At 44.4% G+C, this 19,958-nt stretch overlaps 1 protein-coding gene across 1 annotated transcript; it reads left to right on the top strand.

The window, feature by feature from the left end:
• Nucleotides 1–532: 532 nt before the first annotated feature.
• On the top strand, nucleotides 533–17,182 carry LOC138672373 (kelch-like protein 10). Its single transcript, XM_069760308.1, has 5 exons — nucleotides 533–821; nucleotides 1,397–1,886; nucleotides 2,843–3,454; nucleotides 4,119–4,268; nucleotides 16,758–17,182. Exons 1-5 carry the CDS (start codon nucleotides 676–678, stop codon nucleotides 17,118–17,120), a joined length of 1,761 nt encoding a protein of 586 aa, XP_069616409.1. The 5' UTR covers nucleotides 533–675; the 3' UTR covers nucleotides 17,121–17,182.
• The last annotated feature ends 2,776 nt before the right edge of the window (nucleotides 17,183–19,958 follow it).

Genomic DNA, 19,958 nt, shown 5'->3' with positions numbered 1-19,958 from the left:
CGGGCGATCAATCTTCAGAAGGCGGTGGAGGAGCACTGCGCTCCTGAAGACAGAGGGTTACAACACTCCTTGATAAAACCATGATGCAGATTTCAATCACATTTACAAACTTTTTGGGATGAAATTGTTCTAATTCTAACTGTGAAGGTTTTTTTTTTCATTAAATAAAAGGAATCACCAAGGAAAATAGCAGCCATCCATACATTGTATGTAAATGGTGCACTACATGGAATACATTTAAACTAATGAATGGGTCACGTCTGTCAGAAACATAGCTGATGATACTTTGTGGCTCGGTTTCTTTGATTTATAGAGATTGGCTCCAAGTGTACACAATAGAGACAGAAATATAATAAAAGGCTGAATGGAAGAAAAGTCTATCAGATCAGTGATATATAATGTAGATAGCTAGAACATAGATTATTATGGAACGTTAGATGAGATTAGATGGGGGATTATTATGGGACTCTGATACAAGTAATTAGATAGGACTCCTGTATTACTCTATGGCCATTCCATTCAGAATTCCAACACACAATGCAGATTGTGATGTCATAAAGAAACATCAGATTTTGATTCCATTAGCTGAACAGCTTGGAGACTAGAAGACGCAGTGACAGGATAGGCCACCATACATTCATAATAGATCCTGAGGAAAGCTTTTACACCAGCAACATGGAAAGCACAATGATCCCTGAGCCTTTCAATATCTTTAATGAGCTTAGAATGGAGGGCAAGCTGTGTGACATTGTCATCAAAGTTGGCGATGTAGAGTTCAATGCTCATAAGATTATCCTATGTGGCTGCAGTCCTTACTTTAGGTCAGTATTTAAGATGCTCACAGCGAAATGTAATTTTATGAAAATGTTCACGATTGGCTGTAAACTCTAATTCTATGGATATTAGGATTTTCCAGAATTAATTATTTCAGCAATGTGAAACCCTCACTAAACAACAGAACTCACGGGCCCTTTCATGTTCATTAAGAGGGTCAAATCACTCTAGAACGCTTTCAGACTCTAGTGTGACCTAAAAAACAAACAAACATTGACATCATAAGGAAAGGCCAGAAATTCTAGGGGACCCCTTTAACTAGAGATGGGCAAATTTGGGAAAAATGTAAAATTCACAGCTTTGCTTAAATTTCTTCAAGAAATTTCATTTGTATGGAATTTAAGCTATGCGACAGACGGACAACATTTTGCTGGATTGGCCCAAAGAGAATTCTGGATATCTGTATTTGGGCAAGTTTTTGTAAAAATTTGAGGCAAATTCCATTCACCTTAAATCAAGGTTTTGACTTTTAATCTATATTGTTCCATTTAATAGTTTCTTGTAGGTAAATGCAATTTTCACCTAGATCATGCTTTTATCTCTACATTCTTTCTAATTGCAGAGCATTGTTCACAAACGGCTGGAACAACAGTGAAGAGAAGGCGTATGAGATATCTGGCGTCTCTCCAGAGATAATGAGCTTTATTCTAGAGTATGCCTATACACGGACTGTCCCAATCAATGCCGACAATGTGGAAAATCTCTTCATTGCGGCAGATTATTTCAACATTCTAGATCTTATTCAACGATGTTCTGATTTCCTGATAAACCAACTGTGCCCAGAAAATAGTATTGGCATCTACAAGTTTACTGAGTGTTACTATTGCCCCAAGCTTCACCAGAAGGCATGTGCTTACATCTTGCATCATTTCGAAAATATAATGAAGACCTCAGATGAGTTTCCTGAACTGTCAGCCACCGAACTGAAAGGTCTTTTAGAGAACGATGAACTTAATGTTAAACACGAGGAAGCTGCCTTTGAAGCCATCATAAAGTGGATCAATTATAACCCAGCAAGCCGGCAACAGTATATCTCAGATCTTCTTCCAGAGGTAATGCTGAAGTTTTATCATGAAGTCTTCACCTAGAGTTAAAAATATTCTGAACAAAAGCTGATTGAAACATGTAGCTGATATCAGTGAAGGTCTGACCATTGGTTCAGAAGAAGAAAAACGTGCTGTTGAATGTTTGTTTTTTTACTAAGCGCTATGCCACCTACATTGATGCTTCATGTTCACATTCGGGCTTAGATAGATAGAGATATACTGTACAAATTTCTGCTTACTTCAGTAGATGTATTTGATTTCACATTTTTCTCGTTGCCTTTATCATACTTTTTATTGTTTTGCAAGACACAATTGGTTCTCTTTTTTTTAAAGCACACCTGTCTTCTCAGCTGACTTCAAGATAAGCTGTCATTTGTGTGTACATCAGAAATAACATTATTTCTGGCGATTGTATGACTTTTATTCTGCATTTTCACTAAGTTTCCCATCTATAAATTCCAGGTGTCTATGAGCTATTGGGAGTAGACTAGCTGATATGATGTCTCCTCTACATGGTACATGGAGACAAGAGAGACAATAGGGAATCATGTTCCCCTATCACTTTGTAGAATGTAGACAGAAGCTGCAGCATCACAGAGGACATTATATAGCAGTAGAGAGCAGTGTAGCTGTGAGTCCAGCACAAGAGGGTGGCGTGGAGGTGGGGGGGGGGTGCTTACTACAAAGAAGCGGCACCTCTTTCACTATTTTCCACACCCTCTCTCCCCCCAATAGACTTAATGGTCCACTGTATTATGATCCCTCGATGAATTGACAATCTTTTGAATGAGACAGATTTTTCTACATGAGTTAAATAAGTTCAGGAGGCAAAGGGTATTAGAAAAGGCTAACAGGTGGAGAAAAAGGCATATTTCTTTGACAAAATATTACAATGTTTTTTTGTGTTATTGATTTATTAACAGCTTTTATTGAGCAATAGTAACCATTAAATTTCTTTCCAGGTTCGCTTTGCCTTCATGCCCACCGAATATTATGGCAACAATGTCAAATCCAACATCTATATACGAGACAATGAAGAATGTAAACCTATTCTAATTAATGCTTCCCAAGCCATGTCTAACCGCTATGTTAATGGCCCCTCTGTTTTTCAAAGTCCTATGAGCAGACCCCGTCTTCCTTGTGCAGTCTTGTTTGCCATTGGTGGTTGGCGTAGAGGTAGACTAACCAATGCCATGGAATCATATGATGCTCGTGCTGACAAATGGATCAATGTTACATGTGAAGAAGAAAGTCCAAGAGCCTATCATGGAACAGCATACTTAAACGGCTATGTGTACATTATTGGTGGATTTGATGGTGTGGATTATTGTAACGATGTAACACGTTTTAACCCAGTCAAGAAAGCATGGAAGCAAGTAGCACCGATGCATTCAAAGAGATGTTATGTCAGTGTCACAATTCTGGATGAAAACATCTATGCAATGGGAGGCCATGATGGCCATTTTCATCTGAACACTGCTGAACGATACGAGCCAGAAACCAACCAGTGGAGTTTGATTGCCCCTATGAATGAGCAAAGAAGCGATGCAGGTGCCACCACACTTAATGATCGGGTAAGGAGATAGTCATCCTAATTAGATATAAGCGGATCGCGTGAAATTCAAATTTGACAGCATCTCTAAATTTTCCCCAAAGGTTAGATTTTTAAATTCGCCTTAAATCTCAATATTGCAAAGGACCTAGTTGCTTGAAAATAATACGTATGACACTTGGAGGTCTCCTAGGACTGTATTGAACCCCTATTGAGTTCTGTGATGCAAATACAGCCTTATTAATGTGACACACACACACTCAGGAATGCACATTCTACTCTGTAAAGCTCTAGCATTTTAGAGGAAACAGAATTCAAAGATCCAGGCTGCAGACGAGACCGGTCCGACCACTTCTCTCTTCACTACTCTAGTTACTGATAGGTCTCTGCCATATGTGTACCTTGGGACAAACCTCTCAATCACGTAGACTGGTTAATATTTTATAGCAAACCTATAATTATGCAGCCTGGCTCTGATTCCAGCTGTCCATGGTTTGGATAGCATGGTCAACAGACAGGTTCCCTTTATCACACCCAGAAGCAACACACTTGATGGTTACTTCCTTATTCTTCTTCTCCAATTCTACTATTCTATTGAGATGCTAGTACATTTTGGTAGTTCCTTCTTTATGTATAAAAAATCGTATGTATAAAATTTATGACTATTATTATTTTTTTCTTCACAGATCTATATATGTGGAGGATTAAATGGGAACGAGTGCTTGATCACTGCTGAGATGTACAACCTTGATACCATGCAGTGGAGTATAATTTCTCCAATGAGCAGTCGACGCTGTGGATTGGGAGTTGTTGCCTATGGAGAAAAAGTATATGTGGTATGGACTAATCTAATATATAAAGCTGAATGTTTGTGTGTGTGTGTATGTGTGTGTATGTATGTGTGTATGTGTGTGTGTGTGTGTGTGTGTGTGTATGTCCGGGATTGGCATCTGCACCATCACAGCTACAGCCACAACATTTTGAACAGTCACACATCTGGACCCCGAGAGCGTCATAGGCTATGTTGTGAGGCAAAATTTTAACCCCGCGCGTTCCAATTCACCAAACAATTTTGCCCCTATCTACATAATGGGGAAAAAGTGATAGGAAAAGTGTTGGAGGCAAATTGACAGCCAGGAGGAGATGGCATACAGGTATATACTATATACAGGGGAGATGGTATATAGCTATATTTTATATACAGGAGGAGATGACATACAGGTATATACTATATACAGGAGAGATGACACAGGTATATACTATATACAGGGGAGATGACACACACACATATATACTATATACAGGGGAGATGACACACAGGTATATACTATATACAGGAGGAGATAACATACAGGTATATACTATATACAGGAGGAGATGACACACTGGTATATACTATATACAGGGGAGATGACAAGGCTCGGAAGGGAAGGAGCGCCATTTGGCTTTTTGAATGGAAAATTAGCTCCAATTGTTAGCGGACACCATGTCGCGTTTGGAGAGCCCCTGTGTGCCTAAACATTGGAGCTTCCCCACAAGTGACCCCATTTTGGAAACTAGACCCCCCAAGGAACTTATCTAGATGCATATTGAGCACTTTAAACCCCCAGGTGCTTCACAGAAGTTTATAACGCAGAGCCATGAAAATAAAAAAATAATTTTTCTTTCCTCAAAAATTATTTTTTAGCCTGGAATTTCCTATTTTGCCAAGGGTAATAGGAGAAATTGGACCCCAAATGTTGTTGTCCAGTTTGTCCTGAGTACGCTGATACCCCATATGTGGGGGTAAACCACTGTTTTGGCGCACGGCAGGGCTCGGAAGGGAAGGCACGCCATTTGGCTTTTTAAATGGAATATTAGCTCCAATCATTAGCGGACACCATGTCGCGTTTGGATAGCCCCTGTGTGCCTAAACATTGCAGATCGCCCACAAATGACCCCATTTTGGAAACAAAACCCCCAAAGGAACTAATCTAGATGTGTGGTGAGCACTTTGAGCAGGGGCGTAGCTAGAGCTTTTGCCGCCCGGGGCTGCTCCCGAGTTTGGCGCCCCCCCCCCCCCTCGGCTCAATACACACAAAGGTTACCAAAAATAGGACAACACACATGATCGGGTCTGCAAAAGAAAAAAACAAGTTCTGCTTACCTGACCGCGCTCCTGCTCTCTCCACGCAGCTGAAGCGTGCACTCGCCGGCGACTGACAATGACGTCAGAAGCCGTCGACGTGTGCGCTGCGGCCGACTTCAGCTGCCAGCCTCCAAATGGCTGGTGGCTGTTGTTAACTATTGACGTACGGGCGCGGGCCCGCACGTCAATAGCGTTAAACAGCTGCAGCGCCGGCCGCGGTTTTAAAGGGCCCCGGGCGAAAGAGTCTCAGTGGGCCTCCCCTTTAACACATAGCATGATTCATGATGCAGATACAGCAGAGAAATATAGCATAGCCACATAGCATATAACACAGCCCACGTAGCATATAGCACAGCCACGTAGTGTATAACACAGCCCACGCAGTATATAACACAGCCCACATAGCGTATAGCACAGCCACGTAGTATATAACACAGCCATGTAGTATATTGCACAGCCCACGTAGCATATTGCCCAGCCACGTAGTATATTGCCCAGCCACGTAGTATATTGCCCAGCCACGTAGTATATTGCCCAGTCACGTAGTATATTGCCCAGCCACGTAGTATATTGCCCAGTGATGGAGTATACAGCACAGAGCCACGTAGTATACAGACTTAAAATAAAAAATAAACATATACTCACCCTCCGATGAATTCTGGCCCTGTATCGCACGAGGCAGCTTCCAGTCCCAGGGTTGGTATGAGCGCAGGACCTGTGATGACGTTGCGGTCACATGACCGTGACGTCATGGCAGGTCCTTCTCACATACCATCCTTGGCACCGGAACCTGCCGCTTGCATGGAGCGGGCACTGGAGCGTTGCGAGGAGCGGGAAAGGCGATGGAGGGTGAGTATAGCAGGTTTTTTCATTTTTTTATTATTTTTAACATGACATATTTTTACTATTGATGCTGCATAGGCAGCATCAATAGTAAATACTTGGGGACACACAGGGTTAATAGCAGCGGTAACGGAGTGCGTTACACCGCGGCCCGTTACCGCTGCTATTAACCCTGTGTGTGATGACTGGAGGGGATTATGGAGCGGGCGCTGATTGTGGGGAGTATAGAGCAGGCGCCGGGCACTAACTGCAGCGGAGGGACTAATCGGACTGTGCCCGTCGCTGATTGGTCGCGGCAGCCATGACAGGCAGCTGCCGAGACCAATCAGCGACGACAGACAGAGGCCGCGCCCAATGAATATCCGTGAAAGAAAGAAAGACAGAAGGACAGACAGAAAGACGGAAGTGTGACCCTTAGACAATGATGTAATATATATATATATGTGTATATATATACACATATATACTTCTCACCTGTGTCTTGCCTCTCTGTTGTTTTCTGTCTCTGTTCTCACATCTTTTCTGTCTCCCGCTCTGATTTTCATATTTCCTTCTGCCTCTTCTTCCTGCTTGTCCGTGGCTCCGCCCCCGACATTTAGCCCCGCCCCTCCATGGCTCTTCACATTGTGAGAGCTGTGACGCTGCTGGAGGGGCGGGATCGGAGCTTCTGCTGCTGACTGCAGGTGCGGGGGTGAGTCACAGCGTGTGTGACTGTGTGCCCCTGCTACACTGCAGCCAGCAACTCTGCACGGCCGCGCGCACTGCCAGCGCTCTGCTCCAGTCCTCATAATGCTGGGAGGAAGGAGCAGAGAATGAGTGCGCACAGCCGCGCTGATAGCCGCCCCCGCATTGTGCCGCCCGGGGCGGCCCGCCCCCCCCCCCCCCCCCGCACCCCTCCTTCCTACGCCACTGACTTTGAACTCCCAAGTGCTTCACAGAAGTTTATAACGTAGAACCATGAAAATAAAAAATAAAAATTCTTTTCTCAAAAATGATTTTTTAGCCCGCAATTTTTTATTTTCCCAAGGGTAACAGGAGAAATTTGACCCCAAAAGTTGTTGTCCAGTTTCTCCTGAGTACGCTGATACCCCATATGTGGGGGTAAACCACTGTTTGGGCACATGCCGGGGTTTGGAAGGGAAGTAGTGATGTTTTGAAATGCAGACTTTGATGGAATGCTCTGTGGGCGTCACGTTGCATTTGCAGAGCCCCTGATGTGGCTAAACAGTAGAAACCCCCCCCACAGGTGACCCCATTTTGGAAACCAGACCCCCAAAGGAACTTATCTAGATGTGAGGTGAGCACTTTGAACCCCCAAGTGCTTCACAGAAGTTCATAACACAGAGCAGTGAAAATAATAAATACGTTTACTTTCCTCAAAAAATAATTTTTTAGCCCAGAATTTTTTAATTTTCCCATGGGTAACAGGAGAAATTTGACCCCAATAGTTGTTGTCCAGTTTCTTCTGAGTACGTTGATACCCCATATGTGGGGGTAAACCACTGTTTGGGCACATGCCGGGGCTCGGAAGTGAAGTAGTGACGTTTTGAAATGCAGACTTTGATGGAATGCTCTGTGGGCGTCACGTTGCGTTTGCAGAGACCCTGATGTGGCTAAACAGTAGAAACCCCCCACAAGTGACCCCATTTTAGAAACGAGACCCCGAAAGGAACTTATCTAGATGTGTGGTGAGCACTTTGAACCCCCAAGTGCTTCACAGAAGTTTATAACGCAGAGCCGTGAAAATAATAAATACGCTTTCTTTCCTCAAAAATAATTTTTTAGCCCAGAATTTTTTATTTTCCCAAGGGTTACAGGAGAAATTGGACCCCAATAGTTGTTGTCCAGTTTCTCCTGAGTACGCTGATACCCCATGTGTGGGGGTAAACCACTGTTTGGGCACACGTCGAGGCTCAGAAGGAAAGCAGTGACTTTTGAAATGCAGACTTTGATGGAATGGTCTGTGGGCGTCACGTTGCGTTTGCAGAGCCCCTGGTGTGCCTAAACAGTAGAAACCCCCCCACAAGTGACCCCATTTTGGAAACTAGACCCCCCCAAGGAACTTATCTAGATATGTGGTGAGCACTTTGAACCCCCAAGTGCTTCACAGACGTTTACAACGCAGAGCCGTGAAAATAAAAAATCATTTTTCTTTCCTCAAAAATGATGTTTTAGCAAGCAATTTTTTATTTTCACAAGGGTAACAGGAGAAATTGGACCCCAATAATTGTTGCGCAGTTTATCCTGAGTATGCTGGTACCCCATATGTGGGGGTAAACCACTGTTTGGGCACACGTCGGGGCTCGGAAGTGAGGGAGCACCATTTGACTTTTTGAATACAAGATTGGCTGGAATCAATGGTGGCGCCATGTTGCGTTTGGAGACCCCTGATGTGCCTAAACAGTGGAAACCCCTCAATTCTACCTCCAACACTAACCACCCCACACCCCTAACCCTAATCCCAACTGTAGCCATAACCCTAACAACAACCCTAATTCCAACCCTAACCCTAAGGCTATGTGCCCACGTTGCGGATTCGTGTGAGATTTTTCCGCACCATTTTTGAAAAATCCGTGGGTAAAGGGCACTGCGTTTTACCTGCGGATTTACCGCGGATAGCCAGTGTTTTTTGTGCGGATTTCACCTGCGGATTCCTATTGAGGGACAGATGTAAAACGCTGCGGAATCCGCACAAAGAATTGACATTCTGCGGAAAATACAACGCAGCGTTTCTGCGCTGTATTTTCCGCACCATGGGCACAGCGAATTTGGTTTTCCATAGGTTTACTTGGTACTGTAAACCTGATGGAACTCTGCTGCGAATCCGCAGCGGCCAATCCGCAGCCAAATCCGCACCGCGTGCATATAGCCTAATTCTAAAGGTATGTGCACACAGTGCGGAAAATGCTGCAGTTTACAGTTCAATGTAAACCTAGGGGAAACAAAAATCGCTGTATACATGCTGCAGAAAAACTGCACGGAAACGCAGGGGTTTACATTCCGCAGCATGTCACTTCTTTCTGCGGATTCCGCAGCGGTTTTACAACTGCTCCAATAGTAAACCGCAGTTGTAAAACCACAGTGAAATGCGCAGAAAAACAGCGGTAAATCCGCGATAAATCCACAGCGGTTTAGCACTGCGGATTTATCAAATCCGCTGCGGAAAAATCCGCAGAGGACCAGAATACATGTGCACATACCGAAACCCTAACCCTAACCCTAGCCCTAACCCTAGCCCTAACCCTAGCCCTAACCCTAGCCCTAACCCTAGCCCTATGTTATGCTCTGGTGATTAAGGAGCGACATGTGACTAGCTCTGAGCAGGTGGTAGCTATACTGACCGCAGTCCCTAAGCTCAACACAACACTAGAAATAGCCGTGGAATGCTCCTAACTCTACCTAGGCATCTCGTCACAGCCTAAGAGCTAACTACCCCTAAAGACAGAAGCAGGAAAACTATCTTGCCTCAGAGAAAATCCCCAAAGGATAGATTAGCCCCCCACATGTAATGACTGTGAGAGGAGAAGGAAATGACATACGTAGTATGAAACAAGATTTAGCACAGGAGGCCACTTCTAGCTAGAAAGAAAAAGTACAGAACAGAGCACTGTGCGGTCAGTAGAAAAAAACTAGAAAAAGTCCACCGCAGAGAAATACAAAAATCTCCACACCTGACTAAAGGTGTGGAGGGCAAACTCTGCTGCCCAGAGCTTCCAGCTTAGCTGAATAGATCCATATTGATAAGCTGGACAAAAGAGCAAAACAACAAAATGCTGATCAACAAAGTCCACAACAAGTGAACTACAAAAAGACAAGCAAGGACTTAGCTTTGTTGAGCTGGTCAGAGTGTCAGGAAATCCTAAGAGCAATGACTCCAGGCAGGAACAATTGACAACTGGAATTCAATGAGAGATAAGGCCAGACTAATATAGCCGAGCCAAGAAGACGATCAGTGAAAACAGCTGCAGAAGCTAAATCCAAGAAGCAGCCATACTGGAGCAGAACAATATTGTATCATACAATTATTAGGTTCTGTAGAAGGACGTAAATCTGGGGATTTATAATGATGGAATATAGGCTGAACTGGATGGACAAATGTCTTTTTTCGGCCTTACTATGTTACTATGTTACATACCACTCAAAACCACAGGAGGGAGCCCAAGAGCAGAACTCACAAAAATGCTACTTACAACCACCAGATGGAGCCCAAGAGCGGAATTCACAACAGTAACCCCCCCTTGAGGAGGGGTCACCGAACCCTCACCAGAGCCCCCAGGCCGATCAGGACGAGCCAAATGAAAAGCACGAACCAAATCGGCGGCATGAACATCGGAGGCAACAACCCAAGAATTATCCTCCTGGCCATAACCCTTCCACTTACTGAAGCTTCCGCCTCGAAAAACGAGAATCCAAAATTTTCTCAACCACATATTCCAACTCCCCCTCAACCAACACCGGGGCAGGAGGATCAACAGATGGAACAACGGGCACCACATATCTCCGCAACAAAGATCTATGGAAAACATTGTGGATGGCAAAAGAGGCTGGAAGGGCCAAACGAAAAGACACAGGATTGATAATCTCCGAAATCTTATAAGGACCAATAAACCGAGGCTTGAACTTAGGGGAAGAAACCTTCATAGGAACATGACGAGAGGACAACCAGACCAAATCCCCTACACGAAGCCGAGGACCAACACACCGACGGCGGTTAGCAAAACACTGAGCCTTTTCCTGGGACAACGTCAAATTGTCCACCACATGAGTCCATGAGCTGTAACCTGTCCATCACAGAATCCACACCAGGACAATCAGAAGGCTCAACCTGCCCTGAAGAAAAACGAGGATGGAAACTAAAATTACAAAAGAAAAGCGAAACCAAAGTAGCCGAACTGGCCCGATTATTAAGGGCAAACTCGGCCAACGGCAAAAAAGTCACCCAATCATCCTGATCAGCAGACACAAAGCATCTCAAATAGGTTTCCAAGGTTTGATTAGTTCGCTCAGTTTGGCCATTTGTCTGAGGATGGAACGCCAAAGAAAAAGACAAATCAATACCCATCCTAGCACAAAAGGCCCGCCAAAACTTGGAAACAAACTGGGAACTTCTGTCAGACACAATATTCTCCGGAATGCCATGCAAACGAACCACATGTTGAAAAAACAATGGAACCAAATCAGAGGAGGAAGGCAATTTAGGCAAAGGTACCAAATGGACCATTTTAGAGAACTGGTCACAAACCACCCAGATAACAGACATCCTCTGGGACACAGGAAGATCCGAAATAAAATCCATGGAAATATGCGTCCAAGGCCTCTCCGGAATGGGCAAAGGCAAAAGCAACCCACTAGCGCGGGAACAGCAAGGCTTAGCCCGGGCACAAGTCCCACACGTCTGCACAAAAGAACGCACATCCCGCGATAAGGAAGGCCACCAAAAGGACCTAGCAACCAAATCTCTGGTACCAAAAATCCCAGGGTGACCGGCCAACACAGAACAATGGACCTCAGAAATCACCTTACTTGTCCATCTATCAGGAACAAACAGCTTCCCTACAGGACAGCGGTCAGGTTTATTAGCCTGAAATTCCTGAAGCGCCCGCCGCAAATCAGGGGAGATGGCAGACAGAATCACCCCTTCCTTAAGAATACCAAGCGGCTCAAGGACTCCAGGGGAATCAGGCAAAAAACTCCTAGAGAGGGCATCCGCCTTAACATTCTTAGATCCTGGAAGATATGAGACCACAAAATCAAAACGGGAGAAAAACAGGGAACACCGAGCCTGTCTAGGGTTCAGCCGCTTGGCCGACTCAAGGTAAATCAGATTCTTATGATCGGTCAAGACCACAATGTGGTGCTTGGCTCCCTCAAGCCAATGTCGCCACTCCTCAAATGCCCACTTCATAGCCAACAACTCCCGATTGCCGACATCATAATTGCGTTCCGCAGGCGAAAACTTTCGGGAAAAGAAGGCACATGGCTTCATCAAGGAACCATCAGAATTCCTCTGTGACAAAACGGCCCCTGCCCCAATCTCAGAAGCATCCACTTCAACCTGAAAAGGAAGAGAAACATCCGGCTGACGCAAGACAGGGGCAGAAGTAAATCGGCGTTTAAGCTCCTGAAAGGCCTCAACAGCCTCAGAAGACCAATTAGTCACATCAGCGCCTTTCTTCGTCAAATCGGTCAGGGGTTTAACCACACTAGAGAAGTTGGCAATGAAACGGCGATAAAAATTAGCAAAGCCCAAAAATTTCTGAAGGCTCTTCACAGATGTGGGTTGAATCCAGTCATGAATGGCTTGGACCTTAACAGGATCCATTTCTATAGACGAAGGAGAAAAAATAAACCCCAAAAAAAGAGACCTTCTGAACTCCAAATAGGCACTTAGACCCCTTCACAAATAGAGCATTATCACGAAGGATCTGGAATACCATCCTGACCTGCTTCACATGAGACTCCCAATCATCGGAAAAAATTAAAATATCATCCAAATACACAATCAAGAATTTGTCAAGATAATTGCGGAAAATATCATGCATTAAGGACTGAAATACAGAAGGGGCATTAGAAAGCCCGAAAGGCATCACTAGGCACTAGGTATTCAAAATGACCTTCGAGCGTATTAAATGCAGTTTTCCATTCGTCACCCTGTTTAATACGAACAAGATTATATGCCCCTCGAAGGTCAATCTTGGTAAACCAACTAGCCCCCTTAATCCTAGCAAACAGATCAGAGAGCAAAGGTAAAGGGTATTGGAATTTGACCGTGATCTTATTAAGAAGGTGATAATCAATACAGGGTCTTAAGGAACCATCCTTCTTGGCAACAAAGAAGAATCCCGCTCCCAATGGTGACGAAGACGGCCGAATATGCCCCTTCTCCAAAGACTCCTTAACATAGCTCCGCATGGCGGCATGCTCTGGCACAGACAGATTAAAAAGTCGGCCCTTAGGGAACTTACAGCCAGGAATCAAGTCAATAGCACAATCACAGTCCCTGTGCGGTGGAAGGGGACTGGACTTGGGCTCATCGAATACATCCTGGAAATCTGACAAAAAATCAGGAACATCAGAAGAGGGGGAAGAGGAAATTGACATTAAGGGAACGTCACTATGTACCCCTTGACAACCCCAACTAGTCACAGACATTGATTTCCAATCCAGCACTGGATTGTGTACTTGTAACCATGGAAAACCCAGTACAACAACATCATGTAAATTATGCAACACCAGAAAACAGCAATCTTCCTGATGTGCAGGAGCCATGCACATAGTCAGCTGAGTCCAATACTGAGGTTTATTCTTGGCCAATGGTGTAGCATCAATACCCTTCAAGGGTATGGGACTCTGCAAAGGCTGCAAAGAAAAACCACAGCGCCTAGCGAATTCTAAGTCCATTAAGTTCAGAGCAGCGCCTGAATCCACAAATGCCATGACAGAAAAAGATGACAATGAGCAAATCAGGGTCACAGACAGGAGAATCTTAGGCTGCACAGTACTAATGGTAACAGATCTAGCGACCCTCTTAATACGCTTAGGGCAATCAGAAATAGCATGAGCTGAACCACCACAGTAAAAACACAGCCCATTCTGATGTCTGTATCCCCTCTGTTCCGCTCTAGTCAAAATCCTATCACATTGCATAGGCCCAGGACTCTGCTCAGAGGAAACTGCCATATGGTGCACTACTTTGCGTTCGCGCAGGCGCCGATCAATCTGAATGGCCAGAGACATAGAATCGCTCAAACCAACAGGCGTGGGAAACCCCACCATCACATCTTTAAGGGCTTCAGAAAGACCCTTTCTGAAAATTGCTGCCAGAGCATCCTCATTCCATTTAGTGAGCACAGACCATTTTCTAAATTTCTGGCAGTATAATTCTGCCGCTTCCTGACCCTGACACAGGGCCAACAGTGTTTTCTCAGCATGCTCTACAGAGTTAGGTTCATCATACAATAATCCGAGCGATTGAAAAAATGCATCTACATTAAGCAATGCCGGATTCCCTGACTCAAGAGAGAATGCCCAGTCCTGAGGGTCGCCACGCAGCAGAGAAATAACTATCTTTACTTGCTGAATAGGATCACCACAGGAACGAGGTTTCAGAGCAAAAAAACAATTTGCAGTTATTTTTAAAGTTCAAATACTTAGATCTATCCCCGTAAAACAAATCCGGAGTAGGAATTCTAGGCTCTAAGGCCGGAATCTGAGCAACATAATCTTGAATACTCTGTACAAGCTGATACACACGAGAAAATAACCCCTGCACATCCATGCCTGCATCCAAATCCTGAATCACCCAGAATTTAAGAGGAAGAAAAAAGACAAAACAAACCAAAGAAAAAAAATGGCTCAGAACTCCATTTCTTTTCCTTCTTTTGAGATGCATTCAGCTCATTTTTGGCCAGTTGTACTGTTATGCTCTGGTGATTAAGGAGCGACATGTGACTAGCTCTGAGCAGGTGGTAGCTATACTGACCACAGTCCCTAAGCTCAACACAAGACTAGAAATAGCCGTGGAATGCTCCTAACTCTCCCTAGGCACCTCGTCACAGCCTAAGAGCTAACTACCCCTAAAGACAGAAGCAGGAAAACTATCTTGCCTCAGAGAAAATCCCCAAAGGATAGATTAGCCCCCCACATGTAATGACTGTGAGAGGAGAAGGAAATGACATACGTAGTATGAAACAAGTTTTAGCACAGGAGGCCACTTCTAGCTAGAAAGAAAAAGTACAGAACAGAGCACTGTGCGGTCAGTAGAAAAAAACTAGAAAAAGTCCACCGCAGAGAAATACAAAAATCTCCACACCTGACTAAAGGTGTGGAGGGCAAACTCTACTGCCCAGAGCTTCCAGCTTAGCTGAATAGATCCATATTGATAAGCTGGACAAAAGCGCAAAACAACAAAATGCTGATCAACAAAGTCCACAACAAGTGAACTACAAAAAGACAAGCAAGGACTTAGCTTTGTTGAGCTGGTCAGAGTGTCAGGAAATCCTAAGAGCAATGACTCCAGGCAGGAACAATTGACAACTGGCATTGAATGAGAGATAAGGCCAGACTAATATAGCCGAGCCAAGAAGATGATCAGTGAAAACAGCTGCAGAAGCTAAATCCAAGAAGCAGCCATACCACTCAAAACCACAAGAGGGAGCCCAAGAGCAGAACTCACAAAAATGCTACTTACAACCACCAGAGGGAGCCCAAGAGCGGAATTCACAACAGCCCTAACCCTAACCCTAACCCTAACCCTAATCTCAACCTTAGTGGAAGAAAAAAAAAATGTCTTTATTTTATTATTGTCTCTACCTATGGAGGTGACAAAGGGGGGGGGGTCATTTAGTATTTTTTTTAATTTTGACCATTGTGAGGTTTTATCACAGTGATCAAAATGTACTTGAAATGAATCTGCCGGCCGGCAGATTCGGCGGGCGCACTGCGCATGTGCCCGCCATTTTGGAAGATGGCGGCGCCCAGGAAAGAAGACGGACGGACCCCAGGAGGCTCGGTAAGTATGATGGGGTGGAGGGGAGCACGGGGGGGGGGTGGATCGGAGCATGGGGGGGTGGATCGCAGTGCGGGGGGGTGGATCGGAGTGCGGGGGGATGGATCGGACTGCGGGGGGGTGGGATTGGAGCACGGGGGGTGGATCGGACTGCAGGGGGGTGGGATTGGAGCATGGGGGGTGGGATTGGAGCATGGGGGAGCGGACTGGAGGACGGGGGAGCGGAGCACAGGCCGGGCGGAGTGGACCACAGATCGGAGGGCTGGGGGGGCGATCGGTGGGGTGGGGGCACATAAGTGTTTCCAGCCATGGCCGATGATATTGCAGCATCGGCCATGGCTGGATTGTAATATTTCACCAGTTTTTTAGGTGAAATATTACAAATCGCTCTGATTGGCAGTTTCACTTTCAACAGCCAATCAGAGTGATCGTAGCCACGGAGGGGTGAAGCCACCCCCCCTGGGCTAAAGTACAACTCCTCCTGTCCCTGCAGGCCGGGTGAAATTACAGTTAACCCTTTCACCCGGCCTGCAGGAGCCCATTCAGGCCATGACGCATATGCTGCGTCACAGGTTGGAATGGCACAGGTTTTCATGACGCATACGGTGCGTCAAAGGTCGGGAAGGGGTTAAATTGTCAGGTTGACTGAAGGTTCCCCAATCCTAGCAGGGCAGAAGATTGGCTCCCATTAGATGAGCAACCACTATGGGGCAGCACATAAAACCATCTATAACCTATTCTAAATACATAAAAATATTGCAGTGTAGAATAAGACCCCGCAATAGCCAGAAAAAAGACAGGATAGCCTAAATAGTCAAATCAAATGATCTTTATTTTATTTTTCAGGTTGGAGGTTTTGATGGAATAAATAACTTATCAAGTGCAGAGGCGTACAACACTGTGGACAGCACCTGGCATGTCGTGCCAAGCATGTACTCACCACGCAGTAACTTTGGAATAGAAGTAATAGATGACCGTCTTTTGGTTATAGGTGGATTCAACGTATTTGGCACAACATTACATGTTGAAAGTTATGATGAAAAAGCAAATGAGTGGTATCATGTCCATGACATGCGTATCGACCGAAGTGCCTTAAGTTGTTGTGTGGTCCCTGGCCTCATCAACATCAGAGACTATACAGCCTGCCCAGACATCGACTCCGGAGATATGGTCACAGCGTCCTCCTCTACTGGTCTACTACCAGTGTGATGTATTATTCGTAACACCATTATCCACCAGACCAGCAAAAAATAAACCTTCAACAAACTGACTGAAATAGTATTTGTCCTGCAGTTCATGATCCGGATAATGTTAAACACAAACATCTGAGATGGATAAATGGGATGACTGGTACATTTTAGCTTGGGGAGCATGCAGTAGCATTATCACAAGGATGCATCCACACATGACACCTCCTAGATCTGTCCGATTTGTTTTTCTCTGACAGCACCTAGATCCAAAGAATTTCATTGATCCATACACACATTAGTTTTAAAAACCGATCCATATCTGTGGAACATTTCCTATTCTTATCTGTTTTGTGGATCAGATTTGGCCATTAAAGTCTATGGGGAACTTTGAGAAAGTCTATGGGAATCCATGAGACTTAGATGAACTAGGAATACTTTGTACTTCAGCTTTTCATCCTAGTTTCATCCATTTGTAACTGATACATTCTTAAGACTCAATGGATAAAAAGTCCTGATGGTCTACCCACTTCACTGAAAAAGACTGGATCAGAAACAAATTGACGCATCTTCAAAGCAATTAGGAACCTAAGAAACCTGAGAATAAAATCGGTCTGTTTTTTTGGATGGTAACACTCATACATATGTGTGAGAGTAACTATAAATGTATGGGTTTACACTTCCAATAAAATCACAGATCCAAGAGTAAGGGTACCGTCACACTAAGCGACACTGCAGCGATACCGACAACGATGTCGATCGCTGCAGCGTCGCTGTTTGGTCGCTGGAGAGCTGTCACACAGACCGCTCTCCAGCGACCAACGATCCCGAGGTCCCCAGTAACCAGGGTAAACATCGGGTTACTAAGCGCAGGGCCGCTCTTAGTAACCCGATGTTTACCCTGGTTACCAGCTTAAACGTAAAAAAACAAACACTACATACTTACCTTCAGCTGTCTGTCCTCCGGCGCTGTGCTTTCCTCTGCACTGTCAGCGCCGGTCAGCCGTAAAGCAGAGTGGTGACGTCACCGCTGTGCTTTCCGGCTGGCCGGCGCTGACACAGGATGCAGGAGGAGTGCAGAGAAACACAGCGCCGGGGACAGACAGCTGAAGGTAAGTATGTAGTGTTTGTTTTCTGCCGTGAGACAGGATAACCCCGACGCGCGTTTCGCAACGTGGCTTCTTCCTGTCTCACGGCAAATCCTCCCACCAGCAGGTATGCACACAGCGCTAACACTTTGCTTATGACTTCTCCTAATATGGTTCCTACATAGGTACATGTGAACTCGGATTCTATCCATACAATGCACTGACACTTTACCTAATACCTACTTAGTTACCTGATAGTCGGCACAGCCATATATTCTTTGGTTACTTCAGTACCCATATAGGTTTAACTACATGGTCTCATATTTAATATATTCCAGTAGTCTCTATGAGGCACATTTATTATTATTCTATACCAGTAGATCTTCACAAGATTTTTTGATATTTATATTCTGCTGAGATTTTTCTCACTGGTTATGGTTACATCCAATTTGTGGTTATTCATTTTTGTAATCCAGAGCCTGCTGTTGCATGTGCATTTATTGATATATAACATGGATTGCTTTGAGTCCATTCTGCCGTGTTCTCCCCTGTTTTATATACATTTGAATACTATTTACATTTTTGTCTTTTAATCATTGCTAAATAAAATTCTTAGGCCGGCTTCACACTCAGCGTATGAAAATACGGTCCGTATATTACGGCCGTAATACGCTGAAAAGTCCCGAAAATAGTGGTCTGTAGCTCCTCCGTAGGCAGGGTGTTTCAGCGTTTCTTGCGCATGGCATCCTCCGTATGTAATCCGTATGTCATCCGTACTGCGTGTTTTTATCGCAGGCTTGCAAAACCGACATACGGATATACAAGGGATCCATGTGTAAAAAAAAAAATATATATATATACTGTCTATATATATATATATATATATGTCAGTAGACACATATATGTATATATATTATTGCTTCATACAGCGCGAAATAGCAGAAAACCGGTAATTCAATTACCGGCTTTTGCTTTCTCCTTCCTAAACCCGACATGATATGAGACCTGGTTTACATACAGTAAACCATCTCATATCACCATTTTTTTTGCATATTCCACACTACTAATGTCAGTAGTGTGTCTATGCAAAATTTGGGTGCTCTAGCTAGTAAATTAAGGGGTTAAATGGCGGAAAAAATTGGCGTGGGCTCCCGCACAATTTTCTCCGCCAGAGTAGTAAAGCCATTGACTGAGGGCAGATATTAATAGCCTAGTCCATGGTTATTGCCCCCCCCCCCCCGGCTAAAAACATCTGCCCCCAGCCACCCCAGAAAAGGCACATCTGGAAGATGCGCCTATTCTGGCACTTGGCCACTCTCTTCCCATTCCCGTGTAGCGGTGGGATATGGGGTAATGAAGGGTTAATGCCACCTTGCTATTGTAAGGTGACATTAAGCCAAATTAATAATGGAGAGGCGTCAAATATGACACCTATCCATTATTAATCCAATACTAGTAAAGGGTTAAAAAAATACACAAACACATTATTAAACATTATTTTAATGAAATAAAAACAAAGGTTGTTTTAATATTTTATTGAATGCCCAATCCAATCACTGAAGACCCTCGTTCTGTAACAAAAAAAACATAATAAACCAACAATATCCTTACCTTCCGCAGATCTGTAAAGTCCAACGATGTAAATCCATCTGAAGGGGTTAAAACATTTTGCAGGCACGAGCTTTGCTAATGCAACGTTGCTCATGTCTGCAAAACCCCGGAGAATGTAGGTAAAGTAGGTCAATTACCTATATTTACCTGCATTTGTGGTG

This window comes from Ranitomeya imitator, chromosome 3 (genome assembly GCF_032444005.1).
Source record: "Ranitomeya imitator isolate aRanImi1 chromosome 3, aRanImi1.pri, whole genome shotgun sequence".
Taxonomy (NCBI): Eukaryota; Metazoa; Chordata; class Amphibia; order Anura; family Dendrobatidae; genus Ranitomeya; species Ranitomeya imitator.
The sequence above is the reverse complement of the archived record's forward strand: the minus strand, read 5'-3'. Positions and strand labels throughout refer to the sequence as shown.

Coding starts and splice junctions, on each gene's coding strand:
- LOC138672373 (XM_069760308.1), top strand. CDS start 676: ATGGAAAGCACAATGATCCCTGAGCCTTTCAATATCTTTAATGAGCTT. Junction 3,455..4,118: donor CCACCACACTTAATGATCGG/GTAAGGAGATAG, acceptor TTTTCTTCACAG/ATCTATATATGTGGAGGATT. Junction 4,269..16,757: donor ATGGAGAAAAAGTATATGTG/GTATGGACTAAT, acceptor TTTATTTTTCAG/GTTGGAGGTTTTGATGGAAT.